The sequence below is a fragment of the Salvelinus sp. IW2-2015 genome, unplaced genomic scaffold (assembly GCF_002910315.2).
Source record: "Salvelinus sp. IW2-2015 unplaced genomic scaffold, ASM291031v2 Un_scaffold2426, whole genome shotgun sequence".
In the NCBI taxonomy this organism is placed as follows: Eukaryota; Metazoa; Chordata; class Actinopteri; order Salmoniformes; family Salmonidae; genus Salvelinus; species Salvelinus sp. IW2-2015.
Genome location: NW_019943747.1, coordinates 34934 through 53811, shown reverse-complemented (window position 1 = coordinate 53811; position 18878 = coordinate 34934). Strand labels below are relative to the sequence as shown.

At 45.0% G+C, this 18878-nt stretch overlaps 1 protein-coding gene across 1 annotated transcript in view; it reads right to left on the bottom strand.

Annotated features, from left to right (window-relative positions):
- The window catches only part of LOC112073925 (inter-alpha-trypsin inhibitor heavy chain H4-like), a 41924-nt gene extending 25837 nt beyond the window's left edge, over positions 1-16087 (bottom strand). Inside the window, 13 exon segments of the mRNA XM_024141163.2 lie at positions 6101-6222; positions 6432-6611; positions 7071-7252; positions 7496-7548; positions 7550-7601; positions 9048-9216; positions 9363-9479; positions 9564-9692; positions 11637-11747; positions 13850-14012; positions 14707-14811; positions 14914-15077; positions 15981-16087. Coding sequence (XP_023996931.2) covers positions 6101-6222; positions 6432-6611; positions 7071-7252; positions 7496-7548; positions 7550-7601; positions 9048-9216; positions 9363-9479; positions 9564-9692; positions 11637-11747; positions 13850-14012; positions 14707-14811; positions 14914-15077; positions 15981-16058 — 1625 coding nt within the window. The 5' untranslated portion in view covers positions 16059-16087.
- Between the last annotated feature and the right edge of the window lie 2791 nt (positions 16088-18878).

Genomic DNA, 18878 nt, shown 5'->3' with positions numbered 1-18878 from the left:
GTCCCACTACAGCCCCACTACAGCAGGCCCCACTGTCCACCCCTCCTTCACCCGGTCCCAGCAGGATTCGGCTCACGCTCCCAAGGGAGTATGATGGGACGGCTGCCGGATGCCAGGGGTTCCTACTCCAGCTGGAGCTCTACCCGGCGACCGTCCATCCGGCTCCTTCGCAACGTGAGAGCGTGTCCGCCCTCGTCTCCTGCCTCTCAGGCAAAGCCCTGGAGTGGGCCAACGCCGTATGGAGTGAAGGACCATTACGCAGAGTTCACCCGCCGCTTTCTGGCAGTTTTCGACCACCCGCCTGAGGCTATGGAAGAGGCTATGGACAGCGGCGGGTGAACGTCTGTTCCACCTGAGGCAGGGGACGAGGAGCGTGCAGGATTTCGCTTTGAACTTCCGGACCCTGGCCGCCAGCGCAGGATGGAACGACAGGGCCCTGATTGGTCACTACCGGTGCAGTCTGCGCGATGACGTTCGTCGGGAGTTGGCCTGCCGAGACACCACCGTCACGTTGGACCAGCTGGTGGATCTGTCCATCCGGCTGGACAACCTGCTGGCTGCCCGCAGACGTCCGGATCGGGGCCTGTCAGTTCCATCCCCTAGCACCTCCGCTCCGACGCCCATGAAGCTGGGAGGGGCTTAGGGCGACCGGAGGAGGGGCCATTCCCTGCACCATCTGTGGCCGCAGAGGGCACACTGCTGGTCGGTGCTGGGGAGGTTCCTCAGGGAGTCGAGGCAACAGGCAGGGCACTATCGTGTCACCCCAGGTGAGTTGGCACCAGGCTCACCCAGAGCCCCCTGTTGCTCACATGTATGTGTTTATTACATTTCCTGAGTTTTCCCCGCATTCCCAGCATAAGGCGCTCGTAGATTCAGTCCCAGCTGGGAATTTTATTGACCGTTCATTTGCCTTAGTGGGAAGTACTGGTGGTCCACCTTGGCCAAGGACGTGAGGGTTTATGTTTCCTCCTGCTCGGTGTGCGCCCAGTGCAAGGCTCCCAGGCACCTGCCCAGAGGGAAGATACAACCCCTACCCGTTCCACAACGCCCGTGGTCGCACCTGTCGGTGGACTTCTTGACGGGTCTTCCTCCCTCACAGGGCAACACAACGATCCTGGTTGTTGTGGATCGGTTCTCTAAGTCCTGCCGTCTCCTCCCTTTGCCTGGTCTCCCTACGGCCCTACAGACTGCTGAGGCCCTGTTCACTCACGTCTTCCGGCACTATGGGGTGCCTGAGGACATAGTCTCTGATCATTCATGGAAGGTCTGGGGGTCTCGGTCAGCCTCACCTCAGGTTTTCACCCAGGTGGAGACAGTAAACCAGGATGTGGGTAGGTTTCTGCGGTCATATTGCCAGGACCGGCCGGGGGACTGGGCAGCGTTCATCCCCTGGGTAGAGATGGCCCAAAACTCACTCCGCCACTCCGCCACTCCTCCACTAACCTCTCTCCCTTCCAGGGCGTACTGGGGTATCAGCCGGTTCTGGCACCTTGGCATCAGAGCCCGATCGAAGCTCCTGCGGTGGACGAATGGTTTAAGCGCTCGGAGAAGACCTGGGACGCCGCCCATGTGCATTTGCAACAGGCCATGAGGCTGCCGAAGGCGAGTGCCGACCGCCACCGCAGTGAGGCCCCGGTGTTCGCACCGGGGATCCGGGTCTGGCTCTCGACCCGAAACCTGCCCCTCCGGAACCCAGCTTCCGGCAGGGCAAGCTGGGTTTTGTGGGGCCATTCAAAGTCCTGAGGAGACTGAACGAGGTATGCTACAGGTTACAGCTTCCCCCAGATTACCGTATTAATCCCTCGTTCCATGTGTCTCTCCTAAGGCCGGTGGTGGCTGGTTCACTCCAGGAGTCTGAGGTGCGGGAGGTTCCTCCGCCCCCTCTGGACACCGAGGGGGTCCCGGCATATGCTGTTCGAGCCATCCTGGACTCGAGATGCCTTGAGTACGTCCTTCAGTACCTCGTGGAGTGGGAGGGGTACGGTCCGGAGGAGAGATGCTGGGTTCCGGTGGAGGACGTCTTGGACCCTTCGTTGCTGCGGGAGTTCCACCGTCTCCATCCGGATCGCCCTGCGCCTCGCCCTCCGGGTCGACCCCGAGGTCGCGCGTCAATGGGGGGGGGGGGGTACTGTCACGACTTCCGCTGAAGTCGGTCCCTCTCCTTGTTCAGGCGGCGTTCGGTGGTCGTCGTCACCGGCCTTCTAGCCATCGCCGATCCACTTTTCATTTTCCATTTGTTTTTTCTTTGTCTTACACACCTGGTTTGAATCCCCCAATTACTTGTTCATTATTTAACCCTCTGTTCCCCCATGTTTGTTTGTGAGTAATTGTTTATTGTATTGCGGTCCGTATTTGTGGCCTTGTATTTATACGACGTGTATTGTGATATATTGAGTAAAATTGCTTTCATTACTCATATCTGCTGTCCTGCGCCTGACTCATCTCACCAGCTACACACAGACGCTTTACACGCGCTACCTACTGCTGTGATCACAAATCTTTGTTTTGGACATTATTTCCTATCTGACCAATTTATTCATCACTGTGCGTGAATACCAGAACTGTAAGTAAGGTATATGTTGTTCCCCTGTTTAACAGACGAAGTTGTCAATAGTTTAGGAATATTTTGGTCATTATTACAGAATGAAGTATCTTGTTTAAACGCTAGGTATCTAACATTGTTAGCTACATTTTCAACATCTTGCATGGATAACTGGACAGTTAATTGGATAATCACAGCTGAGTTACATGGCACAAAACTGCCAACCTTGTTAATCTCCAATCAACATTAAAGAACCCTAAATTGAGGAACTGTCTCTCTCACGTTGCTCTTAAAGGAGTACAATTGCCATAATTTCACCTACTTAGTGTACAAATTCCAGAGGCATCACCCTCTAATTCAGTATTGATAGATGTAATTATTTATGCATGTAATTATTTATGCATGTAATTAATTATGTTGGTATATGTTTTAATTCACTTTTCCTATCTTTATTTTGTGTTTTGTTTTGGTTGGCACCTAATGGATGTCCCTGTCCTTCAATAACTACAAATAATCCAAAACAGAAATTATTAAATCAAATTTTATTGGTCACATACATGTGATCAGCAGATGTTATTGCGGGTGTAGCGAAATGCTTGAGCTTCTAGCCCCAACAGTGCAGTGAAATTTAACAATTAATATCTAACAAATTACACAGCATATACCCAATACACACAAATCTAAGTAGGAATTAATTATGACTATATAAATATGGACGAGCGATGTCAGAGTGGAACGGACTAAGATACAGTGGAATAGTATAGAATACAGTACATACATATGAGAGGAGTAATGCAAGATATGTAAACATTAAGTGAATGAGATACAGTAGAATAGTATAGAATACAGTATATACATATGATGTGAGTAATGCCAGATATGTACACATTATTGAAGTGACTAGTGCTCAATTTATTAAAGTGGCCAGTGATTTCTAGTCTATGCCTATAGGCAGCAGCCTCTAATGTGCTAGTGATGGCTGTTTAACAGTCTGATGGCCTTGAGATAGAAGCTGTTTTTCAGTTTCTCGGTCCCAGTTTTGATGCACCTGTACTGACCTCGGCATCTGGATGATAGCAGGGTGAACAGGCAGTGGCTCGGGTGGTTGATGTCCTTGATGATCATTTTGGCCTTCCTGTGACGTCAGGTGCTGTAGGTGTCCTGGAGGGCAGGTAGTTTGCCCCCGGTAATGGGTTGGGCAGACCGCACCACCCTCTGGAGAGCCTCGGTTGCAGGCGGTGCAGTTGCCGTACCAGGCGGTGATACAGCCCGACAGGAAGCTCTCAATTGTTCATCTGTAGAAGCTTGTGAGTGTTTTAGGTGACAAGCCACATTTCTTCAGCCTCCTGAGGTTGAAGAGGCTCTGTTGCGCCTTCTTCACCACACTATCTGTGTGGGTGGTCCATTTCAGTTTGTCAGTGGTGTGTATGCCAAGGAACTTAAGCTTTCCACCTTTTCCACTGCGGTCTCGTCGATGTAGATAGGGTGGTGCACCCTCTGCTGTTTCCTGAAGTCCACAATTCTCTCCTTTGTTTTGTTGACGTTAAGTGAGAGGTTGTTTTCCAGGCACCACACTCCCAGAGCCCTCGCCTCCTATTGTCATCGTTGGTAATCAAGCCTACTACTGTTGTGTCGTCTGCAAACTTAATGATTGAGTTGGAGGCTTGCTTGGCCATGCAGTCATAGGTGAACAAGGAGTACAGGAGGGGGCTGAGCACGCACCCTTGTGGGGCCCCAGTGTTGACGATCAGAGGAGCGGAGGTGATGTGTCCTACCTTCACCACCTGGGAGCGGCCTGTCAGGAAGTCCAGGACCCAGTTGCACAGGGCGGGGTTCAGACCCAGGTCCTCAAGCTTAATGATGAGCTTGGAGGGTACTATGGTGTTGAATGCTGAGCTGTAGTCAATGAACAGCATTCCTACATTGGTATTTATCTTGTCCAGATGGGATAGGGCAGTGTGCAGAGTGATGGCGATTGCATCATCTGTGGATCTATTGGGGCGGTAAGCAAATTGAAGTGGGTCTAGGGTGGCATGTAAGGTAGAGGTGATATGATCCTTGACTAGTCTCTCAAAGCACTTCATGATGACAGAAGTGAGTGCTATGGGGCGACAGTGTGGCCATCCTGAAGCATGTGGGGATAGCAGACTGGGATAGGTAGAGATTAAATATGCCCGTAAACACACCAGCCAGCTGGTCTGCGCATGCTCTGAGGACGCGGCTAGGGATGCCGTCTGGACCGGCAGACTTGTGAGGGGTAACACGTTTAAATGTTTTACTCATGTCGGCCACGGAAAAGGAGAGCCCACAGTCCTTGGTAGCGGGCCGCGTTGGTGGCACTGTGTTCTCCTCAAAGCGTGGAGAATGTGTTTAGCCTGTCTGGAAGCAAGACGTTGGTCTCGGCCACGTGGCTGGTTTTCCTTTTGTAGTCCGTGATTGTCTGTAGTCCCTGCCACATGCGTCTTGTGTCTGAGCCGTTGAATTGCGACTCCACTTTATCTCTATACTGACATTTAGCTTGTTTGATTTTCTTGCGGAGTGAATAACTACCCTGTTTATATTCTGCCACATTACCAGTCACCTTGCCATGGTTAAATGTGGTGGTTCGCACTTTCAGTTTTGCGCGAATGCTACCATCTATCCACGGTTTCTGGTTAGGGTAGGTTTTAATAGTCACAGTAGGCACTACGTCTCCTATACACTTCCTTATAAACTCAGTCACCGTATCCGTGTATGCGTGTAGATTATTTTCGCAAGCTACCCAGAACATATCCCAGTCCACGTGATCAAAACAATCCTGAAGCGTGAATTCCGATTGGTTAGACCAGCATTGAATAGTTTGAAGCATGGGTACTTCCTGTTTGAGTTTCTGCCTATAGGACGGGAGGAGCAAGATGGAGTCGTGGTCAGATTTGCCGAAAGGAGGGCGGGGGAGGGCGTTGTCAGCATTCCCGGAAGTTTGAATAGCAATGGTCGAGAGTCTTAGCAGCGCGAGTAGTACAGTCGATATGTTGATATCTATGTTTTTAATGTAGATCATCACATCAGATGTTTTTTTCAATCAATGTAAAGAAAAACAGTGTCAATAGACTTACTTTGGACTTTAATGAATCCCCATGGCTGGCATATCCTTTGGACAGATGTACATCCCTCGTAAAACTTATTTGAGTACCAACACCAAACTTTATATATTTAAAATATGAAATGTTCGGTATTGGCACTTCTTAGAAATACATGAAGATTTATTAACTTTTTCTGTTGGCAGACAGACTACTCACTATGTGGCCATGATGTAGAGGGTTGCAATCCCATTTCCTGATTTCCTGATTTTAATTGTAGGGGTGTGTCTTAAGGCACATTCATTCTACAGTCTTTTAATGTGTGTGTTTTGGTAGTGACATCAAAAGTGGGGACTGCATTTTTCAGAGGAAGATGAATAAACACTAATTAGATCATTATCTTTTAAAATAATATATGAACAACTAGGATGGAGACCTGCATAGACACAGGTGCAAATACACCCACTAACAGACACAATGCCATGCAAAGCAGACTCACTCTTTGTCCAGTAGCTGCTTCACAGTGAGGTAGGCCCACAGCCTTTGGATGTGGCTATCAGGCCTGGCTTCAATGGGCTCGTCCGTTGGTATTGTCTCAGAGTACATCACCCTATTGCTTTTCTGAAATAATCAAGGCATCCTCACATTACAGTACTAAACATTGACTTTATTGTATATTTTGACATTTGGCTGAACTCTCTCCAAAGTACTCATATGGAGTGGTAATTTTTATATATATATTTTTTATTGCTTTCAAAATCAAAAGAACATACAAAACAAGGGACAAAACCTATTAACTTGTGAAGGTAGCAGAGTAGAGGTGACCTCACCGATATGGCTATGACCTCTGCAGTGAATGTCTCTATGTTGTTGTCGGTGATCTGGCCAGACACCACGATCTCGGAGCCGTTGTAGTACTGGCTGAAGTTGGTCTGGGTCAGGTTAGCCCCACCCACATACACCATCTGCACGTCCGTCAATAGGGGTGTGGCCACCTCTTCATAAAAGCCCTGTTAATCATACATTACAGGTAACCTAGAGGTTAAGAGTGTTGGGCCAGTAACCGAAAGGTTGATGGTTCAAATCCCAGAGCCGACTATATGAAAAATGTGTTGATGTGCCCTTGAGCAAGGCACTTAACCCTAATTGCTCCTGTAAGTCACTCTGGATAAGAGTGTCTGCTAAATGACTAAAATGTACAGAGGCCATTAGTCACGCCCCTTGCTCTTCCTGGTTTCCTCTCGCATAATCTACATTTAGGAAATCAAGACATAACAGTAAAGCCTCCTTAGATGAGATATGATCTTATTGCGCTTTAAAGGTTGGTTCAGCCCTTTTATATTCCAGCTAATTAAGCTTACTTGGGACCATTTTTGATCATTGGTGTTTTATGATTTAAATCATTCAAATCCATTGTAGTGCAGAGACTGTAGTGTGAATGCACTGCTTCACAGTGGGTGTTCCCTTACCTGCAGCTGCAGAGCAGCATCAGAATCCTCATATATTCTGCGTCCCACACCGCTGTTCTCCAGTGCCATCTTTTCCAGGAACTCAAAGTTGACATCCATTCCAAAACCGAGACAGTAGAGCGGGAATTTCTTACCAATGGCTTCCTTTACATTCTTGTGGATCTTTTCCAGGTTGGTCTCACCTGAGGAAAGTGAGATTGGCTTTTATTGTGTTATTGTGTGTGTGTGTGTGTCGTGTGTGTGTGTGTGTGTGTGTGTGTGTGTGGTGGTGTGTGTGTGTGTGTGTGTGTGTGTGTGTTGTGTGTGGTGTGTGTGTGTGTGTGGTGTGTGTGTGTGTGTGTGTGTGGTGTGTGTGTGGTGTTGTGTGGTGTGTGTGTGTGTGTGTGTGTGTGTGTGTGTGTGTGTGTGCGTGTGCGTGTGTGTACCTGTGGTTGGGTCTCCATCAGTGAGTAGTATAAGGAGGGAGGCTGAGCCTCTCGTGGTTTCGTTAGCAAGGCGTGCCCTCCAACACAGCAGCATTGATGTCGGTGGCTAAGAAGAGAAGAGAGAGGATGTATTGTATGTATTAGCTCCTATTGTCACTAACTAGGCTATTGTTCATAACTCCCATTATTTTACCCTTTAGTGCACTTTAAAAAAAATGTAATGTATTTTTATTATTTTTTATTATTTATTACAAAAATCACAAGGAAGGGGTAACATTAAAGTATTACAACATGAAGGACAAACAATACAGCATCAAGACACTATCAAACATGTATCCGTTTTTCTGCAACAGAGCCATCCTTATGTGTGAGGGTGCGTGTGCATGATAGTGATATAAAATATATGTCATAGTTTCCTTTTTCATGATCACAATCTTGTGAAACCCGAACCCTCCAAGATCCCCCCACAGTTCCCCAATAGCTGTCCCTCAACCATTCGAGACCCCTCCCACAGCCCCCCCAGAAGATTTGTTTTTTAAAATACAATGAATTCCATTCCCCACCCCCAAGAACCCCCCCAATGCACCAACAACCAAGATAATTAACTAAAGAGAAAAAAGGAAAAGACAGAAGAAAACAGCAAACAAACAATGGAAAATAAATAAAAATAAATACATTTAAAACAAAGTACATCAAGGACAACTGAAATCATAACAGCAATGCCTACTTTATATGTTTGTGTGCATGTCTGCCACTATTACATGTATGTGTGTGTTCTTGTATGTTTTTATTTGAATGAGAGTGTGTGTATATGCATGTGTACAAACACCTGCACGGCATCAGCCTCAGGCAAACCGGCATTAGTTGTAAAAACACTGCCACTTAGTGTCATTCAAATATACTTTTATTCTGTTTTATTTTGACTTTTTTTCCCCTTTATCTTTTGACCATCATTCTCTCTCTCACACAGCAACTCCACTCCCACTTGTCTCCAATTCCACATACCAACCCTCAGCTTCCCTCAGCCCATCCCATCTGTCTCTGCTGGCCACCCACTTCGTGTTTCTACGCAACACATATCTTTCAACTATGCTATGATGTTTAACGTACAATTTCAATCTATCTAATCGAATAGAATCTACAGATTTTTGTGCACTTTTGATTTGTTTACACAGCCAACCCAAGAACCCAAATCTGATTTTCTTTCGAAATCCAATGTTTCTTTCTGACTGTCGATTTCTTGTCACTCTTCCTTTAAAAATGTTGGGGTGGTTGTCATGGTAACGGCAGGTCATGTGCCAAAAAAAAMCCCACTTCAGATGAACCAAATCTGATCTAAACCAAATCTACATATGGAGATGGTATAAATCAGAAGTTAAATGATGGGATACCATGTGGTTATCGCTGTTTACACAATAGGAAATATGAATTGGGCTGCCAGTGTAAATGCAGACTGAGTCTTACAAAATTATGATACAGTGTAATTGTACCGTTGGCTTTGGAAACCTTTGAAAATAGGGAAGAGGATTGCAGGGTAAATAATCAATTGTACCTCCTCTGTCGCGAATGTGTCGTGCAAAGCTCTTGGCAGCCTCCAGGTTTTCCTGGTTGGCCGGCAGCAGCTCCTTCTTCCAGGTAGACACAGTGTAGTCGAAGGTGATCAGGCCAAAGTGGTCGTCCTCCACCAGGTCTACCAGGATCTTCAACAAGGCCTCACGGGTCTGACAGTGCATCCAATCAAAATTAACCAATCAACCAATCAAAATTAATTGTTACATGCATTAAATAGAAATATGTGTACAATGCTCAATCGTTAAGCTTTTAGCGTCATTAAAGCAGGCAACACATTCAAAACACACAAACAAACCTGCTCCATTTTCCTGCCATGCATGGAGCCACTCTGATCGATGATGAACACTACATTCTTTGGTATGCGTGGTAGGTCACTGGGAGCAAAGTGATGGACAAAATACCCCTTTGACTCCTGAATAGAGAATCAGAGATGGTGATTAAATGACAGGGTAGAAATAAAGAAATTAATGACACGATTAGAGTGAGATAAGTGTACCTTGAGCTCTCCCATGGATGTCTTCCTGTGGACGTCATAGACAATGACCAGGTCTCCGTTCAGACCCTGTTCTCCACAGCTGTCACACTGACTCTGCTGCTCCTTGCTTGGGTAGAAATGTACCCAGGCCTGCGGAGATGGTGGTAGTTTAGGCTTCTGCTTTTACAAATACAGCCTAATTTAGCTTACCTCAGCTTGAGATCATTAGAATTAACATGCACAGATATGTGACAATGACATGGGTGCGAAGAATAGGGTTTGAAATTATGCCACCATATTTTACAATGTTTTGAAATTAATACATTTGAAGGTGTCAATCCCTTTAGCTCATCTTCATGTGATATATGTTATGTATTGACCAGGGCATGCGCAGACCAGCTGGCTGGTGTGTTTACAGACATACTGTATTCAATCTCTACCTGTCCCAGTCTGTCCCCACATGCTTCAAGGTGGCCACCATTTTTCCTTTACCCAAGAATGCAAAGGTAACTGAACTTAATGACTATTGCCCCGTAGCACTCACTTCTGTCATCATGAAGTGCTTTGAGAGACTATTCAAGGATCATATCACCTCTACCTTACATGCCATCCTAGACCCACTTCAATTTGCTTACCGCCACAATAGATCCACAGACGATACAATCGGCATCACTCTGCACACTGCCCTATCCCATCTAGATAAGAGGAATACCTATGTAAGAATGCTTTTCATTGACTATAGCTCAGTATTCAACACCATAGTACCCTCCAAGCTCATCATTAAGCTTGAGGCCCTGGGTCTGAATCCCGCCCTGTGCAATTGGGTCCTAGACTTCCTGACGTGTAGGAAACAACACCTCCACTTCGCTGATCCTCAACACTGGGGTCCCACAAGGGTGTGTGCTCAGCCCCCTCCTGTACTCCCTGTTCACCCATGACTGCGTGGCCAAGCACGCCTCCAACTCAATCATCAAGTTTGCAGACGACACAAAAGTAGTGGGCTTGATTACCAACATTGACGAGACGGCCTACAGGTAGGAAGTGAGGGCTCTGGGAGTGTGGTGTCAGGAAAATAACCTCTCACTCAATGTCAAAAAAACAAAGGAGATGATCGTGGACTTCAGGAAACAGCAGAGGTAGCACCCCCTATCCACATTGACAGGACCGCAGTGGAGAAGGTGGAAAGTTTCAAGTTCCTCGGCGTACACATCACTGACAAACTGAAATGGTCCACCCACACAGACAGTGTGGTGAAGAAGGCGCAATAGCGCAATAGGCGTAATAGCGCCTGTTCAACCTCAGGAGGCTGAAGAAATGTGGCTTGTCACTTAAAACCCTCACAAACTTCTATAGATGCACAATTGAGAGTCGGGCTGTATCACCGCCTGGTACGGCAACTGCACCGCCTGCAACCACAGGGCTCTCCAGAGGGTGGTGTGTTCTGCACAACACATCACCGGGGGCAAACTACCTGCCCTCCAGGACACCTACAGCACCCGATGTCACAGGAAGGCCAAAAAGATCATCAAGGACATCAACCATCCGAGCCACTACCTGTTCACCCTGCTATCATCCAGAAGGCGAGGTCAGTACAGGTGCATCAAAGCTGGGACCGAGGGACTGAAAAACAACTTCTATCTCAAAGCCAACAGACTGTTAAATTTCCATCACTAGCACAGAGAGGCTACACAGACTTGAAATCACTGGCCACTTTAAAAAATGTAACACTAGTCTCTTTTATAATGCACTATAATAATGTTCACATATCTTGCATTACTCATCTCATATGTACTGTATATACTGTATTCTATGCTATTTTACTGTATCTAAGTTTATGCCTCTCTGACATTGCTCGTCCATATATTTATATACTCTTAATTCCATTCCTTTACTTAGATTTGTGTGTATTGGGTATATGTTGTAAAATTGTTAATGTTACTTGTCAGATATTACTGCACTGTCGGAGCGAGAAACACAAGCATTTCGCTACACCCACAATAACATCTGCTAAACACCTGTATGTGACCAATAAAACTTGATTTGATTTGACATGTTCTTTTGGTTAGCTCTACATTACTCTGTTGTGGACACTACCTCACTAGAAGCGTGTGTTTTGGTGATGGCATTAGCCAGCTCTTTGGTGCTCAGCCCTCCTTTTATCTCCAGGAAGTTAATGCCTGGTCGCTCATTGATGTACACGTCAATCTGGCCATAAGGAAGAGAAGGAAAACATCACATCAACCCTTATGAGCACTATCCACCTGATTAACTAGGATGAGTATTACTGTACGGTGCATTCGGAAAGTATTCAGACACCTTGACTTCTTCCACATTTTGTTACATTACAGCCTTATTTTAAAATTCATGATATATATATATATTTTTTTTATCCATAGACACACAATACCCCATAATGACAAATATCCAAAAAAGGAAATATCACATTTACATAAGTATTCAGACTCTTTACAAAGTACTTTGTTGAAGCACCTTTGGCACCTTTGGCAGCCTCGAATCTTGTTGGGTATGGGGCTTGGCACACCTGTATTTGGGGAGTTTCTCCCATTCTTCTCTGTAGATCCTTTCAAGCTCTGTCAGGTTGGATGGGGAGCATTGCTGAACAGCTATTTTCAGGTCTCTCCAGAGATGTTCGATCGGGTTCTAGTCCGGGCTCTGGCTGGGCCACTGGCAAGGATATTCAGAGACTTGTTCCGAAATCACTCCTGCATTGTCTTGGCTGTGTGCTTAGGGTCGTTGTCCTGTTGAAATGTGAACCTACGCTCCAGTCTGAGGTCCTGAGCTCTCTGGAGCAGGTTTTCATCAAGGATCTCTGTACTTTGCACCTTTGTCACGACTTCCGTCGAAGTTGGCTCCCCTGCCTGTTCGGGCGGTGCTCGGCGGTCGTCGTCACCGTCCTACTAGCCGCCACCGATCCCTTTTTCGTTTGTTTGTTTGTTTTGTCTTATTAGTTTCACCTGTGTTTCTGTTGTTTGGTTTAATGAGCTTCCCTATTTTTAGTAGGTGGACCCGCCCTTGTTTTGTGCGGGATTGTCTTTATGTTACGTGTGTGCGTTTTAGGTAGAGGTGGATTTATTTTCTTAAACTTGGCACCCTGTGTTTTTTGGGTTGTCACGTTGTTGTCCGCGCCCTGTATTGTTGGGCTTATCATTTTGTGTGCCGAAGTAAAGAGCACTTTTCCCCAGTGGAACTCTCTGCGTCTGATTCCTTCACCCACCTAGTCCCGCGTGACAACCATTCATCTTTTCATTGATCCTGACTAGTCCCTGATGATGAAAAACATCCCCACAGCATGATGCTGCCACCACTATGCTTCACCATAAGGATAGTGTCAGGTTTCCTCCAGATGTGATGCTTGGCATTCAGCCAAATAGTGTAATCTTGGTTTCATCAGACCAGAGAATCTTGTTTCTCCTGGTCTGAGTCCTTTAGGTGCCTTTTGGCAAACTCCAAGTGGGCTGTCATGTGCCTTTTACTGTGGAGTGGCTTCCAACTGGCAACTCTACCATAATGGCCTGATTGGTGGAGTGCTGCAGAGATACTTCTCCTTCGGGAAGGTTCTCCCATCTCCACAGAGGAATTCTGTCAGCGTGACCATCGGGTTCTTGGTCACCTCCCTGACCAAGGCCCTTCTCCCCATTGCTCAGTTTGGCGGGGCGGCCAGCTCTAGGAAGAGTCTTATTAATGGTTCCAAACTTCTTCCATTTAAGAATGATTGAGGCCATTGTGTTCTTGGGGACCTTCAATGCTCAAGACATTTTTTGGTACCCTTCCCCAGATCTGTGCCTCGACACAATCCTGTCTTGGAGCTCTACGGACAATTCCTTCGACCTCATGGACTGGTTTTGCTCTGACTTGTACTGTCAACTGTGGGAACTTATATAGACAGGTGTGTGCCTTTTCAAATCATGTCCAATCAATTGAATTTACCACAGGTGGACTCCAATCAAGTATTAGAAACATCTCAAGGATGATCAATGKAAATAGAATGTACCTGAGCTCAATTTCGAGGCTCATAGCAAAGGGTCTGAATACTTATGTAAATAAGGTATTTCTGCCAAAATTTCTAAAAACCATTTTTTTCACTTTGTCATTATGGGGTATTGTGTGTAGATTGATGAGTGAAAAAATGATTTAATAAATTTTTGAATATGGCCGTAATATATCAAAATGTGGAACAAGGGAAATGGTCTGAATACTTCCCGAATGCACTGTGCATGAGTATATGCCTTGATAATGCTAATGACTCATCAATCAATGTTCTGTCTCTCTCTCAATTTCTCTCTCACCTTGAAGTCAGCGACAGGCTGCATGGGTCGAGCGTGGATCAGTAATTCGTACTTGCCCAGTCGGCGTTTCAGCAGCTCCTCATAGGTCAGTTCAAAGGTCACCTTACTGAGCGCGGCCACAGTCACAGACGTCTTAAACTCCTCAAGGGTCCTCCCCACAGAACTGAGGAGACATATAGAGACAGTCTAGCACACACCAACACGCACATACTGTAGACACTAGACAGAGACGCACAGAGGGGTCCCCCTCGGTAGCAGAGAGAAAAATCTGTAGTTTTAAAGTTAATTTCGTTAAATTCTACGCATTTTTGCCATTGATCTTAGAGAACATTTTGCAGTTTTAAAGCAAATTGTCTGCAAACATTTTGTCGTGTGGCTAAGAGAAGATGTTGCTGTTTTAAAATTAATTTCCTGCAATTCTACACATTTTTACGATGGGGGAGAGAATATTTCATTATATGTAGGCAAATTAGCTGGCTAACGCATTGATCCTGCTTTGTAGTATACCAAGATATAGTGGTAAAAAGATAGATGGGAAAACTCTGATTGCTGGTCACAGTGAAAAAGTAAGACTCCCTATACTTGCAATGCATTTTTTCTCAAAAGGTGGGCAAACTGTGTTTACTTGCATTTACCCTCCACTATACCACTGACCCCTATTGGTAATTGAGTGACTGTTAGTGACTTACATAATAGGAAAACTGTTGATGCACTACCAAATTTTGAAATTGAACCTTGTGTCGTCTACTACTCTAACGCTCAACAGTAGGTTGAGACCATGACTGAGTTCCACAAACAAGTGGCCACTTATGTCCCTTATTGGCTAGGATCGGCCCTGCAGACACCCACACACACACCTGACTATGCCAGCGCTTTGGCCACGAGACACTGCCTGAGTGTACTGCTGCTGAGCCTCCTCCTTCTGTTTCACAACCCCATCGTACGTCTGCCCCTCAATGGTCCTGAGGAAGAGAGAGTATATATGCAAACATTTGTGTAAGCTATATGTAAGACAGTAGAGATATCTGCTCAGGCTCAATAGGGATACATTCATGTAGACCCACATTTTGAATTTACTGATGAAGGCCGTCTTGGGAATTTTGACATGGAATTCTATTTCCTGTAACTGGTTGATCCGATTGGCCACGCGACTGGTGATAATAGTGGTCGCATAGCGACTGGTCACTGTGGAGTTGACGTGAAAGCTGTAGATGTCCCAGTCCCTGTTCTATAAAGGATCAGGAAACACCATCAGCACTGTTAACTGTCAGACAACATTTGAACACAGATGTAGACTTTTTTTGCACACACAGTGTTAGCAGTGCAATTTCTCAAATTAAATGCTTAAATAATCAATTGAAATTCCAATTTAGCATTTAAGCATTGCATTTGTCAATACCCATTCCAAATTACATTTAATGATTGGGATGCAAAAATTATTAATGCAATTTAGCATTTAAGAGTTGCATTTTAAAATTAGCAATGATAACCCTCTATAATACTGTGGCATGCTGTGGCATGACTTGCTCAGAAAACAAGACTGCCTCTGTACACACACTCACTCAAGTCACACACACACGCGCGCGAGCGCCCACACACACATAAGCAATCACACCACTTACAAATAAATAATAACTAGTAGAACTCAAGATTAGTATATCTGAAACCTGATTGGGCTCGGACTGGTTACACCTACTTGTTTGTTTGACTGCATTCTAGACTCATGCACTCTCGAAAGAGAAAAAGGTGTTGACCAGTCGGTCTTTCACCCCAGACGTGATATGATAACATGTTGCTGTTTGTCTAGCTAGGAGACATGGTGCACTCTATCTGTTTTGGGCTGATAGGACGGTTTAGGGAAACAGCAACCAGGACAACAGTAGACTTGTCTAAGTCTAACACAGTATAGCTCAATCTAACCCCTAAAACTTGAGGGGATCTTGAGCTCTCCAACCTTGTGCTCTCTGCACATCCAAAACTGTAGTCAAAAGACACATCTGAACTGATGTAACCCCACAAAAACACACAGTCAATCACATGCATGCTAATCAACACAACAAAACACAATATCATCGCTGACAGAGTGCCCTCCCCCTTGTGACCCTGTGTCCTGTGCGTGACCCTACTGTACCTTATTGGTCATTGCTGTGGTAACGCAGGCCAGCAGCAGTCCAAGAAGGCCGACTCGTACTGTGACTCCCTCCATCATGACCTCAGCAGAAATGAAGCACCACAAAACACACACAGCCTTTTAAAGAGGAGCACAGTATGCTATTGGCCAGCAACCAGAGAGCAGGGGCGTCATTTCAGCTAACCTAGGGTATAGCAAAGTGATTAAGGGAAGTTAGAGGTAGTTTTGCAAGCCAATGCTAAGTAGCGTTAGCGTAATGACTGTAAGTCTATGGGTATCTTCATTGTGCTAACGCTAAATAGCAAGGCTTGCAAAACTACCTCTAACTTTCTTCACACTGGACATAGAGAAATAAAAATGTTATCCACAAGTTAATCTGACTCTGTGGAAGTAGATAAAGGGCCTCATTGCCAAAATCCCAAAGTACAGTGCATTCGGAAAGTATTCAGACCACTTCTCCTTTTCCACATTTTGTTACATTGCAGTCTTATTCTAAAATGTACTCAATTAATTGTTTTTCTCATCAATCTACACACAACACTCCCTAATGACAAAGCGAAAACATGTTTTTATTTTTATTTTTGCTAATTTATAAAATAAAATGTATGCACATAAGTATTCAGACCCTTTGCTATGAGGCTCGAAATTGAGCTCAGGTGCATCCTGTTTCCATTGATCATCCTTGAGATGTTTCTACAACTTGATTGGAGTCCACCTGTGGTAAAATGAATTGATTGGACATGATTTGAAAAGGCACACACCTGTCTATATAAGGTCCCACAGTTGACAGTTCATGTCAGAGCAAAAACCAGTCCATGAGGTCGAAGGAATTGTCCGTAGCGCTCCGAGATAGCATTGTGTCAAAGCACAGACCTGGGGAAGGGTACAAAAAAAAATCTGCAGCATTGAAGGTCCCCTAGAATACAGTGGCCTCCATTCTTCTTAAATGGAAGAAGTTTGAAACCACCAAGACTCTTCCTAGAGCTGGCACCCCCTGGCTAAACTGAGCAATCGGGGGAGAAGGGCCTTGGTCAGGCAGGTGACCAAGAACCCGATGGTCATGCTGACAGAGCTCCAGAGTTCCTCTGTGGAGATGGTAGAACCTTCCAGAAGGACAACCATTTCTAAAAACCTGTTTTTGCTTTGTCATTAGAGGGTATTGTGTGTAGATTGATGAAGGAAAAAAAAGATTTAATCAATTTTAGAATAAGGCTGTAATGTAACAACTGTGGAAAAAGTCGAGGGGTCTGAATACTTTCCAAATGCACTGTATCTTTCTAAGAAGTGGGAGGGAAGGGGTAATCAACTACAATGGTTCCTCCTTTAAAAGTTCCAACCTTTTTTGTACCGTTATTTTACCAGATAAGTTGACTGAGGACACGTTCTCATTTACAGCAACGACCTGGGAAATAGTTACAGGGGAGAGGAGGGGGATGAATGAACAGCGGGACTTAGAGGTATACAGCATCACGGCTTCATTGCTCCAGACCACTACAAGGGGGAGTTAGAGCACTCATTATGCATTTGGGTCCCAAGGTTTTTACATGACCAATCATATTGATTGGTTCCAATGACGAATTTTGACGCGAGCCACCCTTGCCTTGTGGCGTTCCTCAACAAAGATGGCTGACAAAACATTACTGTGGAACCAGATGTAAGTTTTTATAACGTCATAACTAGTCAAGCAAAAAATGTACAATTGAGAGGAATATGTTAGTTAATGTAGATGTAACCGATGTGAAATGGCTAGCTAGTTAGCGGTGGTGCGCGCTAATAGCGTGCGCTAATAGCGTTTCAATCGGTGACGTCACTCGCTTTGAGACCTTGAAGTAGTGGTTCCCCTTGCTCTGCAAGAGCCGCGGCTTTTGTGGAGCGATGGGTAACGATGCTTCGTGGGTGACTGTTGTTGATGTGTGCAGAGGGTCCCTCGTTCGCGCCCGGGTCGGGGCGAGGGGACGGACTAAAGTTATACTGTTACATGGAGACAAACGTTTTGGCATATTTTTTTGTCATAAAGTTAATTTACGAAAATCGCTATTTCCCAAGTTAACTGACTAGCTAACATTAGCCAGATAGCTAGTGTTAGGAGAATGAATTTGTAATTTGTGTTGTTTAATGTTTTAGGGACTCCTGAGAAAACCAGCAAACCAGGCTGTCGTCTTGGGAAACAGTGGATGTAAAGAATCTAGCTAGCTAAAGAATTCACTGTAAATTGAATGTACAATTGTGTAAGCTTGGCTTGCAATGCAGCTGAAGTAACATAGCTAACTATTTACTTGCTTATTGTGTAGTGGAGGATAACAAAAATAACTATGCCTATGGATGTGTAGCTAGCTACAGTATTTAGCCGATCTGTGTATGGACCCTAAAACGTTTGGTATGAATATTAGTTCAGAACCTATCTATGAACCTCAGCTATTATAGTTGTTGTATCAACTTCAAGTCTGAATAGCATTAATGAAGCCTATGGATAGAGTAGAATATAATAACTTTATTGTGCCAAGGATGCAAGTCCTATATACACATGTACTGAAGTTATTACCACGCATGAGATTCCCACATTGTAGCCTGTACATTGAATATATTCACTGATCATGTACTCTTCCTTGGCAAATAAAGGTGCGGTTCAGGTATGAATCTCTGAGACATTCTTTTTCAGTCATATCAAACTCCATTATTTGAATGATGTCGTGTCAGCATGTATGTATTACAATTATACACTTCAGCAGTGTTTACCACTCCTGCTCCTGGGACATCAATGATTACACATTGTAACTATGCAATAGACTAGAAACATGATTGACTTGTAATTCATATATACAGAACAAAAACCTATGCATATCTAACTCCCTTCATCTACATTAATCTGAGGACACAAGATAGTATTACAATGATATA